This window comes from Neocloeon triangulifer, unplaced genomic scaffold, assembly GCF_031216515.1.
Source record: "Neocloeon triangulifer isolate White Clay Creek 2 clone unplaced genomic scaffold, ASM3121651v1 ptg000001l, whole genome shotgun sequence".
NCBI classification, from domain to species: domain Eukaryota; kingdom Metazoa; phylum Arthropoda; class Insecta; order Ephemeroptera; family Baetidae; genus Neocloeon; species Neocloeon triangulifer.
Window position 1 is genome coordinate 2,525,000 of NW_026775544.1, and position 16,797 is coordinate 2,541,796.

At 41.4% G+C, this 16,797-nt stretch overlaps 3 protein-coding genes across 8 annotated transcripts in view; 1 reads left to right on the forward strand and 2 right to left on the reverse strand.

Moving 5' to 3' along the window:
* LOC132201168 (obscurin) overlaps positions 1-13,385 on the forward strand; it is a 40,751-nt gene extending 27,366 nt beyond the window's left edge. For 5 of the 6 annotated variants that reach the window (XM_059627118.1, XM_059627136.1, XM_059627145.1 and 2 more), the window contains 34 exons: positions 49-333; positions 394-569; positions 738-806; positions 883-1,254; positions 1,728-1,836; positions 1,893-2,186; positions 2,362-2,545; positions 2,600-2,900; positions 2,957-3,065; positions 3,169-3,283; positions 3,349-3,700; positions 3,756-3,870; positions 3,924-4,099; positions 4,274-4,388; positions 4,441-4,975; positions 5,180-5,430; positions 5,549-5,762; positions 5,941-6,028; positions 6,081-6,317; positions 6,499-6,760; positions 6,817-7,005; positions 7,060-7,297; positions 7,803-8,251; positions 8,314-8,452; positions 8,867-9,555; positions 9,982-10,183; positions 10,245-10,480; positions 10,533-10,662; positions 11,091-11,262; positions 11,324-11,973; positions 12,029-12,209; positions 12,504-12,729; positions 12,788-12,893; positions 12,948-13,385. In XM_059627118.1, coding sequence (XP_059483101.1) covers positions 49-333; positions 394-569; positions 738-806; positions 883-1,254; positions 1,728-1,836; positions 1,893-2,186; positions 2,362-2,545; positions 2,600-2,900; positions 2,957-3,065; positions 3,169-3,283; positions 3,349-3,700; positions 3,756-3,870; positions 3,924-4,099; positions 4,274-4,388; positions 4,441-4,975; positions 5,180-5,430; positions 5,549-5,762; positions 5,941-6,028; positions 6,081-6,317; positions 6,499-6,760; positions 6,817-7,005; positions 7,060-7,297; positions 7,803-8,251; positions 8,314-8,452; positions 8,867-9,555; positions 9,982-10,183; positions 10,245-10,480; positions 10,533-10,662; positions 11,091-11,262; positions 11,324-11,973; positions 12,029-12,209; positions 12,504-12,729; positions 12,788-12,893; positions 12,948-13,085 — 8,104 coding nt within the window. In that variant the 3' untranslated portion in view covers positions 13,086-13,385. The remainder of the gene's footprint in view (positions 1-48; positions 334-393; positions 570-737; positions 807-882; positions 1,255-1,727; positions 1,837-1,892; positions 2,187-2,361; positions 2,546-2,599; positions 2,901-2,956; positions 3,066-3,168; positions 3,284-3,348; positions 3,701-3,755; positions 3,871-3,923; positions 4,100-4,273; positions 4,389-4,440; positions 4,976-5,179; positions 5,431-5,548; positions 5,763-5,940; positions 6,029-6,080; positions 6,318-6,498; positions 6,761-6,816; positions 7,006-7,059; positions 7,298-7,802; positions 8,252-8,313; positions 8,453-8,866; positions 9,556-9,981; positions 10,184-10,244; positions 10,481-10,532; positions 10,663-11,090; positions 11,263-11,323; positions 11,974-12,028; positions 12,210-12,503; positions 12,730-12,787; positions 12,894-12,947) is intronic. The other variant, XM_059627127.1, reaches the window with a different exon arrangement.
* A 56-nt stretch (positions 13,386-13,441) lies between these two features.
* On the reverse strand, positions 13,442-15,119 carry LOC132201209 (exosome complex component CSL4). The gene is made up of 6 exons (XM_059627195.1): positions 14,976-15,119; positions 14,701-14,816; positions 14,396-14,644; positions 14,218-14,299; positions 14,018-14,166; positions 13,442-13,637 (listed from the first exon to the last, which is right to left on the reverse strand). Exons 1-5 carry the CDS (start codon positions 15,007-15,009, stop codon positions 14,018-14,020), a joined length of 630 nt encoding a protein of 209 aa, XP_059483178.1. The 5' UTR covers positions 15,010-15,119; the 3' UTR covers positions 13,442-13,637.
* Positions 15,120-15,376: 257 nt separating this feature from the next.
* Positions 15,377-16,766, reverse strand: LOC132193424 (charged multivesicular body protein 5). The gene is made up of 5 exons (XM_059614081.1): positions 16,548-16,766; positions 16,319-16,470; positions 16,102-16,267; positions 15,827-16,045; positions 15,377-15,757 (listed from the first exon to the last, which is right to left on the reverse strand). The coding sequence occupies exons 1-5, from the start codon at positions 16,614-16,616 to the stop codon at positions 15,698-15,700; spliced, it is 666 nt and encodes a 221-aa protein (XP_059470064.1). The 5' UTR covers positions 16,617-16,766; the 3' UTR covers positions 15,377-15,697.
* Positions 16,767-16,797: the final 31 nt, after the last annotated feature.

Sequence of the window (16,797 nt, forward strand, 5' to 3'; positions counted from 1 at the left end):
TCTCCAAAAATATTTGCTGAACTTTGCTAAAATAACATAAAAATTTAGGTTCATCAATGATTCTGAAATCACTGAGAGCCGCACTGCTTTCGTCCAGTCCGCCAGCTTTGGAGTCTGGAGGCTCACTTTGAAGGAAGTGTCCACTGACATGACTGGAAAGTACACGTGCAAAATCAGCAACGAGTTGGGCGCCACTGAATGCTCAGCTAACTACACTGTCCTAAGTAAGCCAAAGTTCACCAAGCCTTTGGCCGAGACATCAGAAATGGATGAGGGTCAAACTCTCAACCTTAGTGTCACCGTCCAGGCCACACCTCCGCCAGCAGTCAAATGGTAACTTTTTATGAAAAAATATATATAAAATTGAAAAATTTTGTTAAATTTTTTGTGCAGGTTCAAGGATGGAAAAGAAGTGTCGGCCGATGCGCGCATTAAAATCACCAAAGAGGGATCTGAGACTTACAATCTCAGCGTAACACTGCTCAAGCTTGAGGACACTGGCAACTACGAGGTCAAGGCCACCAACGACCAGGGCACTTCGACCTCAGTGACCAGGGTTAACGTCAGCAGTAAGTATCGCGGCGCAGTGGTTGCCTGGTATATTTTGAACCGGCGCGTGGAACAAGACCCACGTTCTGGTGAATGTGCCTGTCAAAGCATTTTAACTTACACACACACACGCCACATAATATTTCATAAAATTGCATTTTGGATTTTGCAAATATAAACCATTTTAGCGAAAGTAGTCATCACAGAGATAGAAGAAACGTCGATCGTCGAGGAGGAGGAACATGAAATCACCACAGGTAAAATCATAAAAAAAAATGAAAAAGTCAAATCAGTTAGAATTTAAACGAATAAAATTCTTTAAAAATGAATTAGAAATCATTCAAGAAGACATTTCGATTGAAGAGGAGAAGCCGCAAAAGAAAGGTGCAGATCTGCAAATAGAAGAAATTTCAGAGGGAATGTTGTCCAAACCTAGCAAGGCCCAAAGGTCAATTTCAGAAGTCGCCCCTCAGCAGGCCAAATCGAAAGAGCTGCTGAGAAAGCACAGTCTGGACGTTGTATGTGGTGTTTCCACTGAAACGCAGCACGAGCAAGAAGCGCGAGTTCCAGATTCTCAAAAGGCAGTCAGGGAACTCGAAGAGGGCGAGGCCGAGGGCGAAATTGACGATTTATTGCAATGGGTGCAAAAGCAAAGAAGTGTGTTGGGTGAGATCTTGGAACACGAGGAAGCAAGGGATAAAGAGGGTAATTTGGCACCAAATTTGTGGACAGTAAATAATCTTGCTTTAAAATATTTTTTGTCTAAAATCATTTTTTTTTGCAAATTTTTATTGTTGCGAAAAACGATGAAAATTGAGACATTTTATTTGGTAGCAAATTATATAAAGAAATAAAATTGGCGATTTTTCAGTGATCATCTTTCTATACTTCTTGGTGCTATCTTTTTCTTTTGCCTATAGGTATATTTTCTTTATGATTTCCAGCTTCAGCTTTATAACTTGTACAAAATGCCTTATTGTCGCATTTTTATTTTCAGTTCATCATAAGTAAATATTGCGCATTACACATTCAAACAATTTTCACTAATCCAAGTTTGTGTGCTTGTACATAATTTTATAAAAAATTATTTCGCATTTTAATCCATGAATGCTCTTTTTTTGATGGGGAAAAAAATCCAAATTTAGAGCAAATTATTAAATTAAAATTTCCACTTTCAGCCTTCCCTAAAATTCTTTCTCACAATATGGAGGATACCAGGGTCTATGAATCTCTCAGCCACTACTTCGAAGTGCATGCCGATGGTGTTCCTAGGCCTGAGGCCAAATGGTATGAGAAATGAAAAAAATTATTAAAATATTTACAACTTTAAATTGAATTTCCAGGACCAAAGACGGAAAGACCGTCAAGGCCAGCGATCGCATTCTGATCACATCCGAAGACACGGTTTACAAACTGGAAATTCCCGTGCTTGAGATGGAGGACGCCGGCGTGTACAAGTGCACGATAAGCAACCGTTTGGGCGAAAAGTCGCAGGAGACCACTTTCGGCACCATAAGCCAAAACGAGTTCCGCAAACCGACTATCAACACTGACATCAAACCCGTTGTCATCAACAAGAAGGAGAATGGAACTCTCACACTTATGCTTGTGGCCGACCCTGTTCCCGAAATCACTTGGCGAGTTTAACACTTTAAAAATTTATTTGATTGATACTTTTGCCAAATATGATGCTAAAGATTCCCCCTCATCGTAAAACTCGATGACATGTTCCGAATCTGATATCTTTTTAAATTAAATATGAAACTTAATTTACTCGAAAATGGAAAATAATTAAAAAATTGATTAAATTAGGTACCTCAATGGAAAGGAAATTTCTCCAGATAATCTTGACTACGAGATGACCCTGGAGACCAAGGACATTGACAACAACCTGAAGGAGTGCTACTACTCCATCACTGTCCTCAATGCTCTCCACGAACACACTGGCGAGTACACCATTGCTGCCAAGAACAAGTGGGGCGAAATGAGCACTTCGGTCGGTTCTTTAATTTTAAATAAATTAGATTTTCTATAAATTCTGGTTTTGCAGGCTCGTCTGGATGTGTACCTCGTTCCGGAGATTTCCCCTCTCAAGGACGTCCTCATCAACCCCTACGACACCACGCAGTTCGAGGTGGTCATCAACTCCAACCCCAAGCCCAAGGTCACTTGGTACAGGGACGAAGAGGTGGTCGGACCGTCGGATCACACCCAGCTCATTTCGGACATCGAGGCTGAAATTTACCGCCTGGTCGTGTCCAACATCACCCTGGTCGACGCCGGTGTCTACAAAGTGGTCGCCTCCAACAGCCTTGGCGAGTCCTCTCAGCAATGCACACTCAAAGTGCACAGTAAGATTTAACGTATAAAAATGGGAAACTTTTGATTTAATTTTGAATTTTCACAGACGAAGCTCCGCAGTTCGTTAATCCTCTCGCAGTCCAAACTGTCGCTGCCTATCAAGACGTTGACTTCAGAGTTCGCTACACCGGCGTTCCAACATCCACCATTAAGTGGCAAGTTGAAATTAAAAAATTAAAATATAATAAAAATTGGTTTCTAACTAAGAAGAATTTTCGTCAAATTTAATATAAACAAATACTCTCTTATTTCTAACAGGTACTTTGAGGGCAAAGAAATCCTTACTGAGGGTAGATACACCATCGAGGTTGATGACGAACACATGGTCTCTAGTCTTAAGATAGAAAAACTTGAAGAATCTGACATCGGCGTGGTAAGTTGGACAAAACTATGAAAATAAAATGAATATCCTAACGCGAGGACGGTATGCAATTTCAGTACAGCGTAACTGCATCCAACTTGGCTGGCCAAGCCGAATGCAGTGCCATGCTGCAAATGGCGCAAACACCACCCTCGTTCATCAACTACATGGACAAGTACCACGAAATCGACGAGGGAGACGATCTGTCCATAAAGATGAAGGTCGACGGCAGCCCCATTCCCACCGTCAAATGGTTCAAGGACATGGAGCCGATTTCTGGCGAGGGTCGCATCAAACTCTCAACTTTGCCTGACGGAACGATCGAGCTGACAATTTCAAAGGTCAAACCGGCCGACTGCGGCGCCTACAAAATCGTGGCCACCAACAAGCACGGAGAGCGATCGGTGCTCACAGCTGTTGCTGTCACTCGTGAGAATTGAAATTTTTATAAAAAAAATTGGGATTTTAAATGAAAATTTTTTAGCCATTGCTAGAAAACCCACTTTCGTGCAGCCTCTGGCTGACGTTGTTGGAAAAGCCGACGGTTTGGTCAAACTTGAAGCCCAAGTCATGGCTTTCCCATCGCCCGAAGTGCATTGGTAAGTTGGAAAAAAAAATTCAAGCAAAAAAAATTATTCTTACCGTTATTTAGGTTCAAGGACGGCCATCCTCTTCGCCCGCACCACAACATCAATTTCGTCAACTCGCCTGGAGGCATTATTGGTCTGCACTTTGACAAGGCCACACCCCACGACGCAGGAAAATACAGCTGCACCATCACCAACAGGCTTGGAGAAATTGCTGCCACGGCCGTCGTCGAGATTGAAGGCAAGTCCTGCAATCAAAAATTGAAAAGGAATTTGTTTACAATGATTAGAAAAATGCCAAACTATTGGAAATAAACAATGTCAAAAAATACAGTGGGAAAATGATTGAAAATCTCATTTTTTCTATTTATTTATTATTAATAAAAAAAATAACATTTTAATTGCATAATTTCAGCTGCTGCTCGTAAGCCCCACTTCCAGGACGCTCTGCAGCCCACAAGAGTGGTGGAGGGATATCCTGCTAAACTCGAGGTCAAGATTTACGGACACCCAAAGCCTGTTCTCACTTGGTAGTATAAAAAACTAATAAAATTTATTGAATTTTTAAAATATAATAATTAGGACCCACCGTGGAGAGGACATTGTTGTGGATGGAAAGCGCTACAAGGAGGTGACCTCGGCTGACGGCATCACCTCCCTGATCATTGACAAGGTCAAGCCGGAGGACGCCGGCGAGTACGCGTGCACCGCCAATAACGACCTCGGCTTTGAAACGTGCAAGAGCCGCCTGGAGGTCACCGCCAAAGAAAAGGAAAATATGCCCGAGGAGGTGCCAGTTTTCATCCACCCGCTCAGAGACGCCAACAGCGAGGAGGGTGGCTACCTGACCCTGGATGTGCCCTTCCTCGGCAACCCCATTCCAGAGGTCGTCTGGACCAAGAACGGCAAACCTCTGGAACCTTGCGACAAGGTCACCATTACCTGCGACGGAAGGAGGGTTGGACTGGATGTGAGGCCGACAAACCTCGGCGATATGGGAAAGTACGAGTGCACTTTGACCAACCGTCTAGGCAAGGCCTCTACTGCTTGCAACGTGACTGTCCGCAAGGTCTTCCAGCCTCCAAAGTTCACTCAGACTTTTGGAGACTTGCAACAGGTAAATATATACCTTAAAAATGACACGTTATGCAACCTGCTCAAAATATATGCTTAGCAGGTTGCCTACATTCACATTTGTATATGTGAAACTGAGCTGAATAATTATTTTCTAATTTGACGAGGAATCTAAATCTTAAACGAAACTATTTTACGCAGGCAAAATCTCTTACATTTAATTTAATTCTCTACTTTGAAATTTTAGTTGCCTAACTACGACGCCAAATTCCTTGCGCGCATCAACGGCCTGCCGACGCCAGATGTCGTTTGGTCCAAGGAGGGCAAGGTGTTGCCAGGACGCGACACCGACAAGTACCAGGTCAAGAGGGACGGCGACGCCACCCTCTTGTACATTCGCAACTGCACCGTTGAAGACAATGGAAAGTACACTTGCACTGCCAAGAACTCTGCTGGCGAAAACTCTTGCACCGCTGGTTTGGAGATTGTGGAAAAGATGTAAGTAATTAACACATACACAAAATCTCAAAATTCTGCTTTGATAAATTTAAATATTTAAAAAAAGAATATACTTGATCAAATAATAAATTTAAAAAAAAAATGTTTTTTTTTTCAGTGGCAAGAGACACAAGGCAGAGCCTCCAGTTTTCTTGAAGAAACTGGGCGACTGCGTCGTGTACCAGGGAATGACCGCCAGGTTCACCGCCTGCGTCACCGGTTTCCCGGAGCCAGAGTTGGAATGGTATCGCGACACCACCCGCCTGTTCAACAGCGAGCGCATCAAGTTCGAGAAGGAAACTTCCGGACTTGTGCGACTTATTATTGAAAAGGTAAAAAGAGCACTTAAAAAAATAATCACAACAATTATCTTCATAATTTGGTATGATTACTTTCTTCACGTAATGAATCAAATCTTGAATATAAACAAGTTTTGAAATGACCAATTCTAAATTAATATTTTTGCAATTTTTATTTAATTATTGAAAATTTAATCCGCACTTCTCTCAGGTTGGGGAGGCTGACGTTGCTGTTTACAGACTGCGCGCCACTAACGAACACGGACAGGCAGATTGCGAAGCAAATCTTGTCTACGATGGTAATTTTATAATTCATTTTAAATTGATCAGATGCTATAATTTAAATCTCAGCCCTCGAGGAGCATCCCAACAAGAAGACCATGAGCGATCAGTACTCCGAGTACGACAACATTCGCAAGTCTGGCGCTCCAATGCCTTTGGCCGACCGTCCCATTGTCAGCCGCATGACCGACCGCAACCTCACTCTGTCCTGGAAGCCTTCCATCCCCAAGGGACCACGCGAGCCAGTCACTTACCGGGTTGAAATGTGCGAACTGCCTGGAGGCGACTGGTTCGACATTCGCTCTGGTAATTTAAAGATAATAATAATTATTATAAATAAAAATTCATGAAATGATTATAAAACTGCCAAACTATTGGAAAAATCCATGTCATAAACAACATCGGGAAAATGATAAAAGCATTTAGTATGCTTAAATTTTGATTAAATTATGCAGATGAGCATAAGAACTTAAAATTTTAATTGCAGGAATTAAGAGCTGTGCCTGCGACATCCGCAACCTGGAGCCCTACCGCGACTACAAGTTCCGCGTCCGCGTAGAGAACAGGTATGGAATCAGCGATCCATCTCCATACGCCATCACTTACAGGGAGAAATTGGAGCCCGACCCTCCGAAGTTCATCCCCTACTTGGAGCCAAACCTCGATTTCCGTCCAGAGACGTCTCCCTTCTTCCCACGCGACTTTGACATTGAAAAGCCGCAAATCGATGGATTCGCCAAACCACCAAAGTAAGATCTTAATTATTTCCCAATTTCATTATATTAAAAAAAAAATAATAACAAAGGTTCCTGCGCCAAGAGGACTACAACAATCAATACGGTGTCAAAGGTCACAACTGCCAGCTGCAGTGGTTCGTCTATGGCTATCCTAAGCCAAGGATGTCCTTCACCTTCAACGACGAGCCTATTGAAATGGGAGGCCGTTTTGATTGCAGCTACACTCGCAACGGCCAAGTGTGCCTCTTCATCAATAAGTAAGTTTTTAAAAATTTTGACAAAATTAAGTTAAAAAAAATTTGATTTTTCAGGATGATGGACCGCGACTGCGGAATTTATGAGGCTTGTGCCGTCAATGAGCACGGCGAGTCCAGGCAGAGAGTCAACCTGGCCGTGGCCGAGTATCCCAGGTTCCTGAAACGACCTGAGGAGACCCTGATTCTGGCCAGGAAATCCGCTCGCATTGAGGTTCGCGTGTCTGGCACGCCGTTCCCTGAAGTCAAGTGGTACAAGGACTGGCTGCCAATTGCTGAGTCATCTCGCATCAAGGTTGGAAAATTAAATATCAAACTTTACAATTCTAGCCCCTTAAGATAAGTAAAATCATAAAAAATATTGGCGGGGATTTAATCAGTTGTAAATTTGGCTAAAAATAAGCCCTTCGATTAAAGAGAGAGACAAAATTTTCCTTCGAAATACACATTCTAAAAAATTATTATTTACTTGTAATAAAAAGTTTAATAGAAATATTTATGTTGTAATAAAATGTAATTTTCATTACAAAAATTAATTTTGTTTACAAGGTTTACAACCATTTTTGTTTTGTTTGTTAATTAAATCGATTTTATAGATGAATTCAAGTTATTTCAGATCTAACAAGCTCAATTTTGAGTACAATTCAAATTGCAAAGTCAAAGAAAGTAAATTAAAAATTTTAATAATCATTCATAGTTAAAATATTGTGCGATTTCAATCAAAAGTCGGTTGCACCGGAAGCATAATTTTTAGATTGAGTAAAATTTCAAATTTTTATGGGAAAAAACATATTTTCTAGATTTTCTTCATTGAGCCCGACACAGCCGTTCTCCAAATCGGAGAAGCGATGGCCAAGGACGAAGGTCTGTACTCGGTCAGCGCGCGCAACATCGCTGGAAGCATTTCCACATCCTTCAGCATCCACGTGGAAGAGAGCGAGGCAAACTACTTCTACTCTACCTACACCGGCAGGATCATCAAGGAGATGAAGCCGCACAAGAACAAGTACATCGAGGAGTTCTATGACCTGGGCGAGGAGTTGGGCAGGGGCACTCAGGGCGTCGCTTACCACGCCGTCGAGCGCCTCTCGGGCCGCAACTACGCCGCCAAAGTCATGCACGGCAAGCAGGACCTCAAGCCCTTCATGCTCAACGAACTCGAGATCTACAACCAGCTGAACCACAGGAAGCTGCTGAGGCTGCACGACGTCTTTGAAACAAAGAGGTCTTTGACACTCGTCACTGAGCTGTGAGTTTAGAATTTCCTAATATAATTATTATAATTATAATAAAAATATTAAAAATTTAAAGGGCTTCTGGTGGTGAACTGCTCGAGTCTCTGACCAAACAAGAGTTTGTGACGGAGTCCGAAATCGCTGGCTACATTCGCCAGGTGCTGCTCGGTCTGGAGTACATGCACTCGCAAAACATCGCCCACTTGGGACTTACAGTGAGTTTTCTTTTATTTATTCATGTTATTTATTAGAAAATTTAATTTTAATAAATGTTTGAATTTCAAAATTATATCATATTTTACAAGCTTTTTCAAAGCAATAAATAATTAAAATTCAACTTTACATTTTATGCCAATACAGATTAATTGAAGATCATGATTTTTGTTACTGTAAACATAAAATCACGTGTGTTTCACATATAATTATGTAACATTAACTCGGATAAGTCTTGATATTAGTAAAAATTTAGAATAGGAAAGAAAAATTTCCGTTAAAAGTTCATTATAAAAACCATTCAAGAAAACTCTGCAAGAAATAACACAAAAATAAGTTGAGATTTGCTTTAATTTTTTTTAATTAATTTTAATAATTTATTGACTGCGTTTAATATTTTAAATTTCAATTTTCAGCCTGGAGATCTGTTGATTTCCCACCCCGGCGGCGACGACCTGAAAATTTGCGACTTTGGTCTGTCGCGCAAGATCTACTTCTCGAAGCTCGCCTCCCTGCACTACGGCATGCCCGAGTTTGTGGCCCCCGAGGTGGCCAACGGCGACGGCGTGCACATGGCCGTCGACATGTGGTCCGTGGGCGTCATCACCCACCTACTGCTGACCGGCGTGTCGCTGTTCCGGGGCAAGCACGACCGCGACACCCTGCAGAAGGTGCGCGAGGGCAAGTGGGACGACATCCACCTGATTTCCAGGGACATCTCCGAGGACGGCCGCGACTTCATCCGGTCGCTGCTCATGTTCCAAGTGGACAACCGCATGGACGTCTTCACGGCGCTCAAGCACCCGTGGCTGGCGCGCGCCGACAAGATTCCGCAGGACGAGCCGCAGCTGAGCACCGACGCCCTCAGGCACTACTACAGAGGTCTCAGGGACTGGTACTCGAACGCCTCCTGCCGCACCTGGTATCGCCGCCGCCCTCTCGACGGCGCCGACACCCACCCCTCGTACATGATCTACCCGCCTGGACTCACCTACACGCCGCCACCCTCACCAAAGGCCACGCCCGAACGCGCCCTTTGGGAGAACAAGATCGAGCCGAGGCCAGGGGTTGATTACGAGCTCGGAATGGTCAAGTCCGAGAGCCAGTGAGTTTCACAATAAATGATAAGTTGAACAGGAAAAATTTAATGCCAAAGCACGTTAGGCATGGAATCTGTACAAAATAATAATATTTGTTTAATAGACGTTTTAAAAATTGAATTGAAAAATTTGATATTTAGTTCCTCTAAAAACATTGAGGGAGAAGCAAAAGCCTAATTTAATAAGTTGCAATTCGAATAGGGGCCTTATTTTTAATCATCAATTTTTCCTTTTCAACATAAAGAGAAAGATAAAAAATTTCTAAATTTAACAATTTATAAGTTTCTTTCCTTATTAAACTTTCATGATAAAAATCTGATAAAATCGTAACAATAAATAATTATTTTTCATATTTATGTTTTTGTTACATTTTAATAGTTCACGATCAGAAGTAGCACTAATTTTAAAACAAATTATTTTTTTCACTTTAGCTACCAATATGGTCCAGACACGTATCTGCTGCAGCTGCGTGACGTTGACTTCCCTTGCCGTCTGCGCGAGTACATGAAGGTGGCTGCCACCCGCAGCCAGGCCTTTGCCCTGAGCGACATGCGCGACTGGAGGGCTCCGGTCATCAGGGAGCGCCGTCGCTTCACTGACGTCATGGATGAGGAAATTGACGACGAGCGCAAGGTACGAAATTAAGATTTAAAAAACTTCATTTATACAAAAAAAAATTATAATTCTTGCTCAGGACCGCATTGCCAAATACGGCAGTGCCGACACCTACACCCTGCGCCGCCTGCGTCACGAACTGGGCACCCGTATGGAAGGTCAGTTTGAGGCCGAGGCCATGGTCGAGTCCAAGAGGGACGGCCAACCACCCTTCATGCGCGAGAAGCCACAGCTGCTGCCCATTTTGGAAGACAAGCCCGCCAAGCTGTCTTGCTTGGCTGTAGGAGACCCAAAGCCCATCGTCCAGTGGTTCAAGTGAATATTTTAATGATAATTCCAAAATGAGATGCTAAATTGACTCTGGCAGAAACGACAATCTTGTTTCTGAGGGCAAGCGAGTGACCATCACCGAAGACTCGCAAGGAAGATCCATCCTCAGTTTCGACCCTGCCATGCCTAGTGATGCTGGAATTTACAAAGTGGTTGCTAGGAATAGGGTAAGTTTAATTCATAAGAGTCATGTTTCTTCAGATGTCTTGCTCACTGTGTCTCCAACATCTCAACTTTAGAAATATGTTGAAATGGTTCATGTCCAATCAATGCAATTTAAATTTTAAGGTCAAGAAATTATTTACTTTTATTTTTCTAAACATAACTTATAATGTTGATTTGATGGCATCTTAATTAATTTTAATATAAAAGATTTTGAGGAAAGAATTGTTATAAAAATTATCATAAAAGAATTGAGTTTTTTTTGGAAGTTAATGAAAGCTATTCCTTAACACCTCAACGGAAAATCCCTTTACTTTTAATAAAATTGAAATTTATTTATAAATTGACATAAAAATCATTCAGCCCATTTTTAAGCTGATTTGAATAAAAATATATTAATTGATTTAGCAAATTATTAACTTTTTTTCTCCAGGTTGGACAGACCGTGGCTAGAGTTCGGGTCGTTCTTGCTGGACCACCAAGCGCACCTGATTCACCTGAGGTGGCTGAAAAGTCAGACACTGAAATCTTCCTCAAGTGGAAGCAGCCGAAGGACGACGGCAACTCAACAGTTTTGTGCTACAGCCTGCAGTACAAGGAAGCAGGTATGTAAAATTTTCCCAAGTTTTTAGCCTTTTCTATTTAATTTTTCCTTATATTTTAAAGACAAAGTAGAGTGGGTGGACTGTGCATTCAACAACATCGACCACGAGTACTTCCTGGTGCGCAACCTGGCGCCCAAGACCGAGTACCAATTCCGTTTGGCGGCCAGGAACCGCATCGGCTGGAGCGACAAGGGCGTCCCGTCGGCAATCTTCAAAACCCGCGACGTTGGCGCGCCCAAGGTCACCTCCATTTCCAAAGCCATGCTCCACCTGCAGCAGTTGACCGAGTCCGGACAGAAGGTGCAGGGTCTGGAGGAGGAGGAGGAGTTGAGCACCCCCATCCTGGACTATTCCGTCGAGAAGAGTCCACTAACGTGGCGCGACGAAAACCCCGCCGAGAAGTTCAACTTCATCTCCGAGATTTCGCGCGGCCGCTTCTCCATGGTGGCAAAGGCCATCGAGAGGGAAACGGACCGCGTCGTGGTGGCCAAGGTGCTTGGCTGGACACCCGAGACCGAGCTGGACGTGCTCAGGGAGTTCGAGGCGTGGCACTCGCTGCGCCACGAGAGAATCTGCCTTTTGCACGGCGCGTACCGAGTGGGCTCCGCGGCCACCTTCCTCCTTGAGAAGCTGCAGGGCTCCGACGTCCTCACCTACCTGGCCAGCAGACACGAGTACTCGGAACAGATGGTTGTGTACATCGTTCAGCAGGTACCATTTTCTTTATTTCAAATGTAACATTTGTTTCTTATTGAATTTTTGTTAGATCCTCGACGCTCTGCAGTACCTGCACTGGCGAGGAATTTGCCACCTGGGCATTGAACCTGACAACGTCGTCATGGCCGGAGTGCGATCGGCGCAAGTTAAGTTGGTTGATTTCGGAGCAGCGCAACGAGTCAGCAAACTGGGCACCTGCGTTCCTCGCAGCTTTGCCACAGAATTTTCATGTGAGTTGGAAACATAATAAAAAATGATGTGAACCCAAATTAAAAATAATAAATTAATAGCTTATATTAATCTCAAAAAATGATATTTTAACAATTGATGATGACGGATGATGATATTATAAAAAAAAATTGTCCTCAAAATCAGCCCAATTTTTTAATGAAAAGATATAAGATTAACTTCATACTACCATAATTAAGTTGTTCAAAAATAAAATTATATTATGAAGGCTTAATTGACCTCTGAATTTACAAAACTTTCTTTGAGCTTAGTTATCATAAATCTCAAACTTTCAGCTCCCGAAATCCTGAACAACGAGCCAGCGTACCCACAGAGTGACATCTGGTCACTTGGAACATTGACCTATTTGCTCCTGTCCGGTGTTTCTCCATACAGAGCAGCCACCGTGGAGGAGACAAAGGCAAACATCACCTACGTCAGATACAGATTCGAGCACTTGTATAAGGAGTTGACATCAGAAGCAACTCGCTTCCTCATGTTCATCTTCAAACGCACGCCATGGTAAATTTGGTAAAAATTAACAAAAAATTCAATTAATAAAAATTATTTCCCAACGCAGCAAGAGACCCACAGCAGAAGAATGCCAAGAACACAGATGGATTTTGCCCACAGACCATCTAGTCAAGAAGAGAGAAAGGGCAGTCTTCTTAGGAAATAGGCTAAAGGTGAGGAAATGATGACAATTTTAAGAGTAAAAAAATTTAAAATGCGAATTTTAGGAGTTCTGTGAGCAATATCACGGAGAGAAAGTGAGGGCGGCGGCAGCCATGGAGGAGCAGAGACCCAAGGCCATTCCTGTCGAGGTCAAACTGGCCAGGTCGATCAGCGTCCAGGAGGAGCTGCTAACACCAAACTAAATTTTGTTTAAGAGACGGGCGGTATGGGGGCAAAATAAAAAAAACCTAAACATGATACCTAAGCTGGCACTCAAGACTAAGCAAACAGATTTTTTTTAAACTAAGATTTTGGTTCAACCAGTTGGACGGATTTCACGAATTAAGAATTTTTAGACACCTCTCTCTGGTCCTGATATGTTTTTGTCTGGGGTTTGGTATGTTAAAAAAAAATTATGCTGAAGCGATCCTTAAAATGTTTGTTTTGTTCCTAATGATGTTGAAATTTTATTGTAAATAAAAAAAATCATGTTAAATGCCAAATGTGTAAATTAAAATAACCATTAAAATTTTAATCAAACAAAGTTCTAATAAATAGAACAAAATTAATAATTTTAAATAACCATGAAAAAACTTTGGCTAAGTATTTTTATACAAAATTATCATTTTATTTATTAATTTTCATGAAAGTTATAATAATACCCTATGATGAATATTATAAAAATGAGGATTTGGTCAGTGACCAGGTGCAACGTCTGCTTTTCAGAGGCCCGTCACATGCTGAGATACGCACACCTATGTAAGAAAAAAAGACACGATTCAACACCATTTTATGGACTGACGATTAGCTTTCAAGCATTATAGTGAACACCAAGCAAAAACAAGATCTTGCAGGAAGAAAAGAAACAACCATATAAAATTCAAAATTAAGAATGTTTCATTCCTGGCTAAAACATCAAGCCAAAGACAGTGACTTCTAGCAAAAAAGAGATTATGAGGGACCAAGAGAGTAAAAGGCCACTCCTCTTTGAATATCAAAACATCCACAAATAATAACGCAGATCTCCACAGTAATTTGGCAGGTGTAATGGGTTAATTAATTGGCAATTCAAAAGAAGCATTTTAATCAACGAGTTAAAATTAAAAGAAATTATATAAAAAATGATGGTACTCACTCATGATTTGCTGGGCCTGTTTGTATCGCTGCTTGTCTCCATGTCTATGTCAATATTCTCAGGAATCACTTTAGCAACTTTCCTCAACTTTTTGGTGAAATTCACCGGACACTGCATTTCAGTCCAGCTAATTGGAACCATGGGCACACCTGATATGAAAAATTTTACCAAAAATTTTCAAACTTAAAAATTTAAATTACCAGCCTCACTGTGCGAAATGACAACTCCTAATTCATTTTCAGCCGTGGACAACTGATACGTGTGCACATCCATGATTGGGAGCTAATTGAGAGTCAGGAAATATATTTTTCTACATTTACATGAAAAATGAAAGAAAGAAAACTATAGGTTTAAAATCAGTTTAAAATGAAAGGATACAACTCGAGCAAGGATGATATCCCCAGGAGCAAAGGACTCATACATTTTGACTCGATCCTTTTCCGTCGCCCGAACGTCCTCCTGCCTGAGGACAGCCCTGAACGGCCTAGACAGAGTCACGTCGCCAATGCACTTGATTTCGCACATGCACTGTCGAGACTTCACGATCAACACTCGAGCTGTGACGATGTCACCAGGCGACGGAACCATACTCTGTTCTTTCAAACTCTGCACTTGGACCACATTGACCTACAATTTTAAGAATTCATTTTGGAAAATGTCAAAATTTAATTTTCCCAACAAACCTCCAACTTTTTCTCCACTTTCACAACACCAGCCAGAGAAGCGTAAATGTAGCCCATGCGTTCATATGTGCCTTGTCCGGCAACATGGTCATTTGAGGAAGCGCACAGAACTTGGCCTGAAAAATAAAGAAAAAATATATCAGCTACAATCTTTTAAAATTTAAAATTAAATAATCATCTCTATAGTGTATTTTCGCCGGCTAAAAACCAAGCATGTGCATGACTGCATATAATTGAAACTCGGTCGTTTTGTTGTGGTAGGTTTTGGTTCATACCTGGCACGCATACAATCTTTTCGCTGGACGACATTTTTTATGTGGACTCGTTCAAACGGATTGTTTCAGACACAGGAGAGTCAAGAATTAACTTAAAAACCAATGAAAGTTCAAACACCCATGTGAGTTTCATGCACAAACAAAACAAACTGCAAAAAGTGGGCGTGACCAATTCAGCAGTTCAAATTTTCGCGCAAGGAATAAATTTCAAGTTAAATTTGTTTAAACTGCAACAATTGCAGTGCATAACTCTTACATGAATAATTGAAGTCTTAATTTTTTTTTCATTTAAAGCAATGTAAAATAGTTATGTAAAATTATATTTTTTTCAGCAAAAAATAATTTCCAATATCTAAATTTTTTGATTGGAAATGAAGAGAATAAATAAAAAGAGCATAATAAATTTTTTTATTTTTAGTAGAGTCAAATTAATTTTTTATTCTCAATACATAAGGTTATAACCGCAGAACAGATTCCATCTATTTTGCAAAAGGTGTGCTTTTATATTATTTTTTAATTGTTTGTAATTTACAGGTAGATAAGTGTGTAATGTAACGATGAAAGTACTATAAAACGAGAAAGAGAAAATACACTTTTTCACACAAATACAAATTAATTTAAAAAGAGCAAATTATATTAGCAAGAAGAGCAATACCAGAGGCTCAATTTAGAACTTAATTAAAGCTTATCACAATAGCCAATAGTTTTTTTAACGGCATATTTTATGATGCATGCTGAATCTTCGGCAATCCAAATTCATCCACTAGCACTCCATTCTGCTCCTGCAAAATCATAAATTATTACATCAGTGCAATCAATTATGCTAATTATTAAAATCAAATGAAACCAACCTGAATACTGTCAGCTCCAGGTTCTCTTGTCGGAGCATTGGGCGTTTCAACAGCATCCAAATAGCTGGTGTCTTCGTCAAGGGCGATTTCGTCTCCGAGAGCGTCCAGTTCCGCCTCCAGCTCGTCTTCGTCCACGTCTGGAGTGGCGTAGCTGCGACCAAGAGCTTCCTGGACTTCATCTGCCTGTTCCAGCATGTCTGCCATATCATCTTGCAAATCCTGCAGAAAATAAAAACATTGATTTCCTTTTTTTAGAAGTCTTGAAAAATGTCTACTTCAATTTGATCAATGTTGATTTTCTTGAACTCTTTCTGCATGGTTTTCACTCCGGTCTTCATTGCCTGCACTGTGGCTTGAGTGTCCTTCAGAGTCTGGGTGGCGTAATTTGCCTGTTCCATGTTGAAAGACTGGTTGCGCAAAGACTCGGATTGCTGCTCGTACCTGTAGTTCAAAATTTTAATTAGATAAAGATTTCATACTTTTTAAATATACATCTTGCGTTGCTTAAGAACTCGCAGGGCTTTCTGTTTGACAGCATTCTTAGCAGGCCCTTCCCGCATTTTCTTCATCTGGTCCTTGTACTTGCGCAACTCGTTGTCGAGCATACCGATTTTCTTTTCAATCGACTCGGCTCTGCTGTCGACCTGAGAAATTAAAAGAACATAATAATAATTAAGCAAACTTGTAACTCTTGCAGGAGATTGAAAAACTTAAAACTTACTCCCGAAATGCAGTCGGTGAGACTGGGTGCGGGAGTTTGGGGCTTTCCTCTGCCAAAAATTCGGTTCATTTTTCTCGGTGGGTAAAATTCTTCAGGAGATCAAATAGCAATTTATTCCCCAAAATCAGGAGCAGACCCTGACGACAAAGTGAATCACTACTTCCTCAGAAATCGTAATCTCGCAATCACGATCATAAACATCAACACCAGCTGGGTTTACACCAATTTTAACTCGCGCACCTGCCAGAGA

Bases quoted from the DNA above. Each gene is read 5' to 3' on its own strand.
- LOC132201209 (XM_059627195.1), bottom strand. From the start codon at position 15,009: ATGTCGTCCAGCGAAAAGATTGTATGCGTGCCAG. The intron at 14,645-14,700 runs GTTTGTTGGGAA...TTAAAATTGTAG, and splicing joins AAGTGGAGAAAAAGTTGGAG to GTCAATGTGGTCCAAGTGCA. The intron at 14,167-14,217 runs GTAATTTAAATT...TTTTCATATCAG, and splicing joins CATTTCGCACAGTGAGGCTG to GTGTGCCCATGGTTCCAATT.
- LOC132193424 (XM_059614081.1), bottom strand. From the start codon at position 16,616: ATGAACCGAATTTTTGGCAGAGGAAAGCCCCAAACTCCCGCACCCAGT. The intron at 16,471-16,547 runs GTAAGTTTTAAG...TTAATTTCTCAG, and splicing joins TCACCGACTGCATTTCGGGA to GTCGACAGCAGAGCCGAGTC. The intron at 15,758-15,826 runs GTTGGTTTCATT...ATGATTTTGCAG, and splicing joins CTGGAGCTGACAGTATTCAG to GAGCAGAATGGAGTGCTAGT.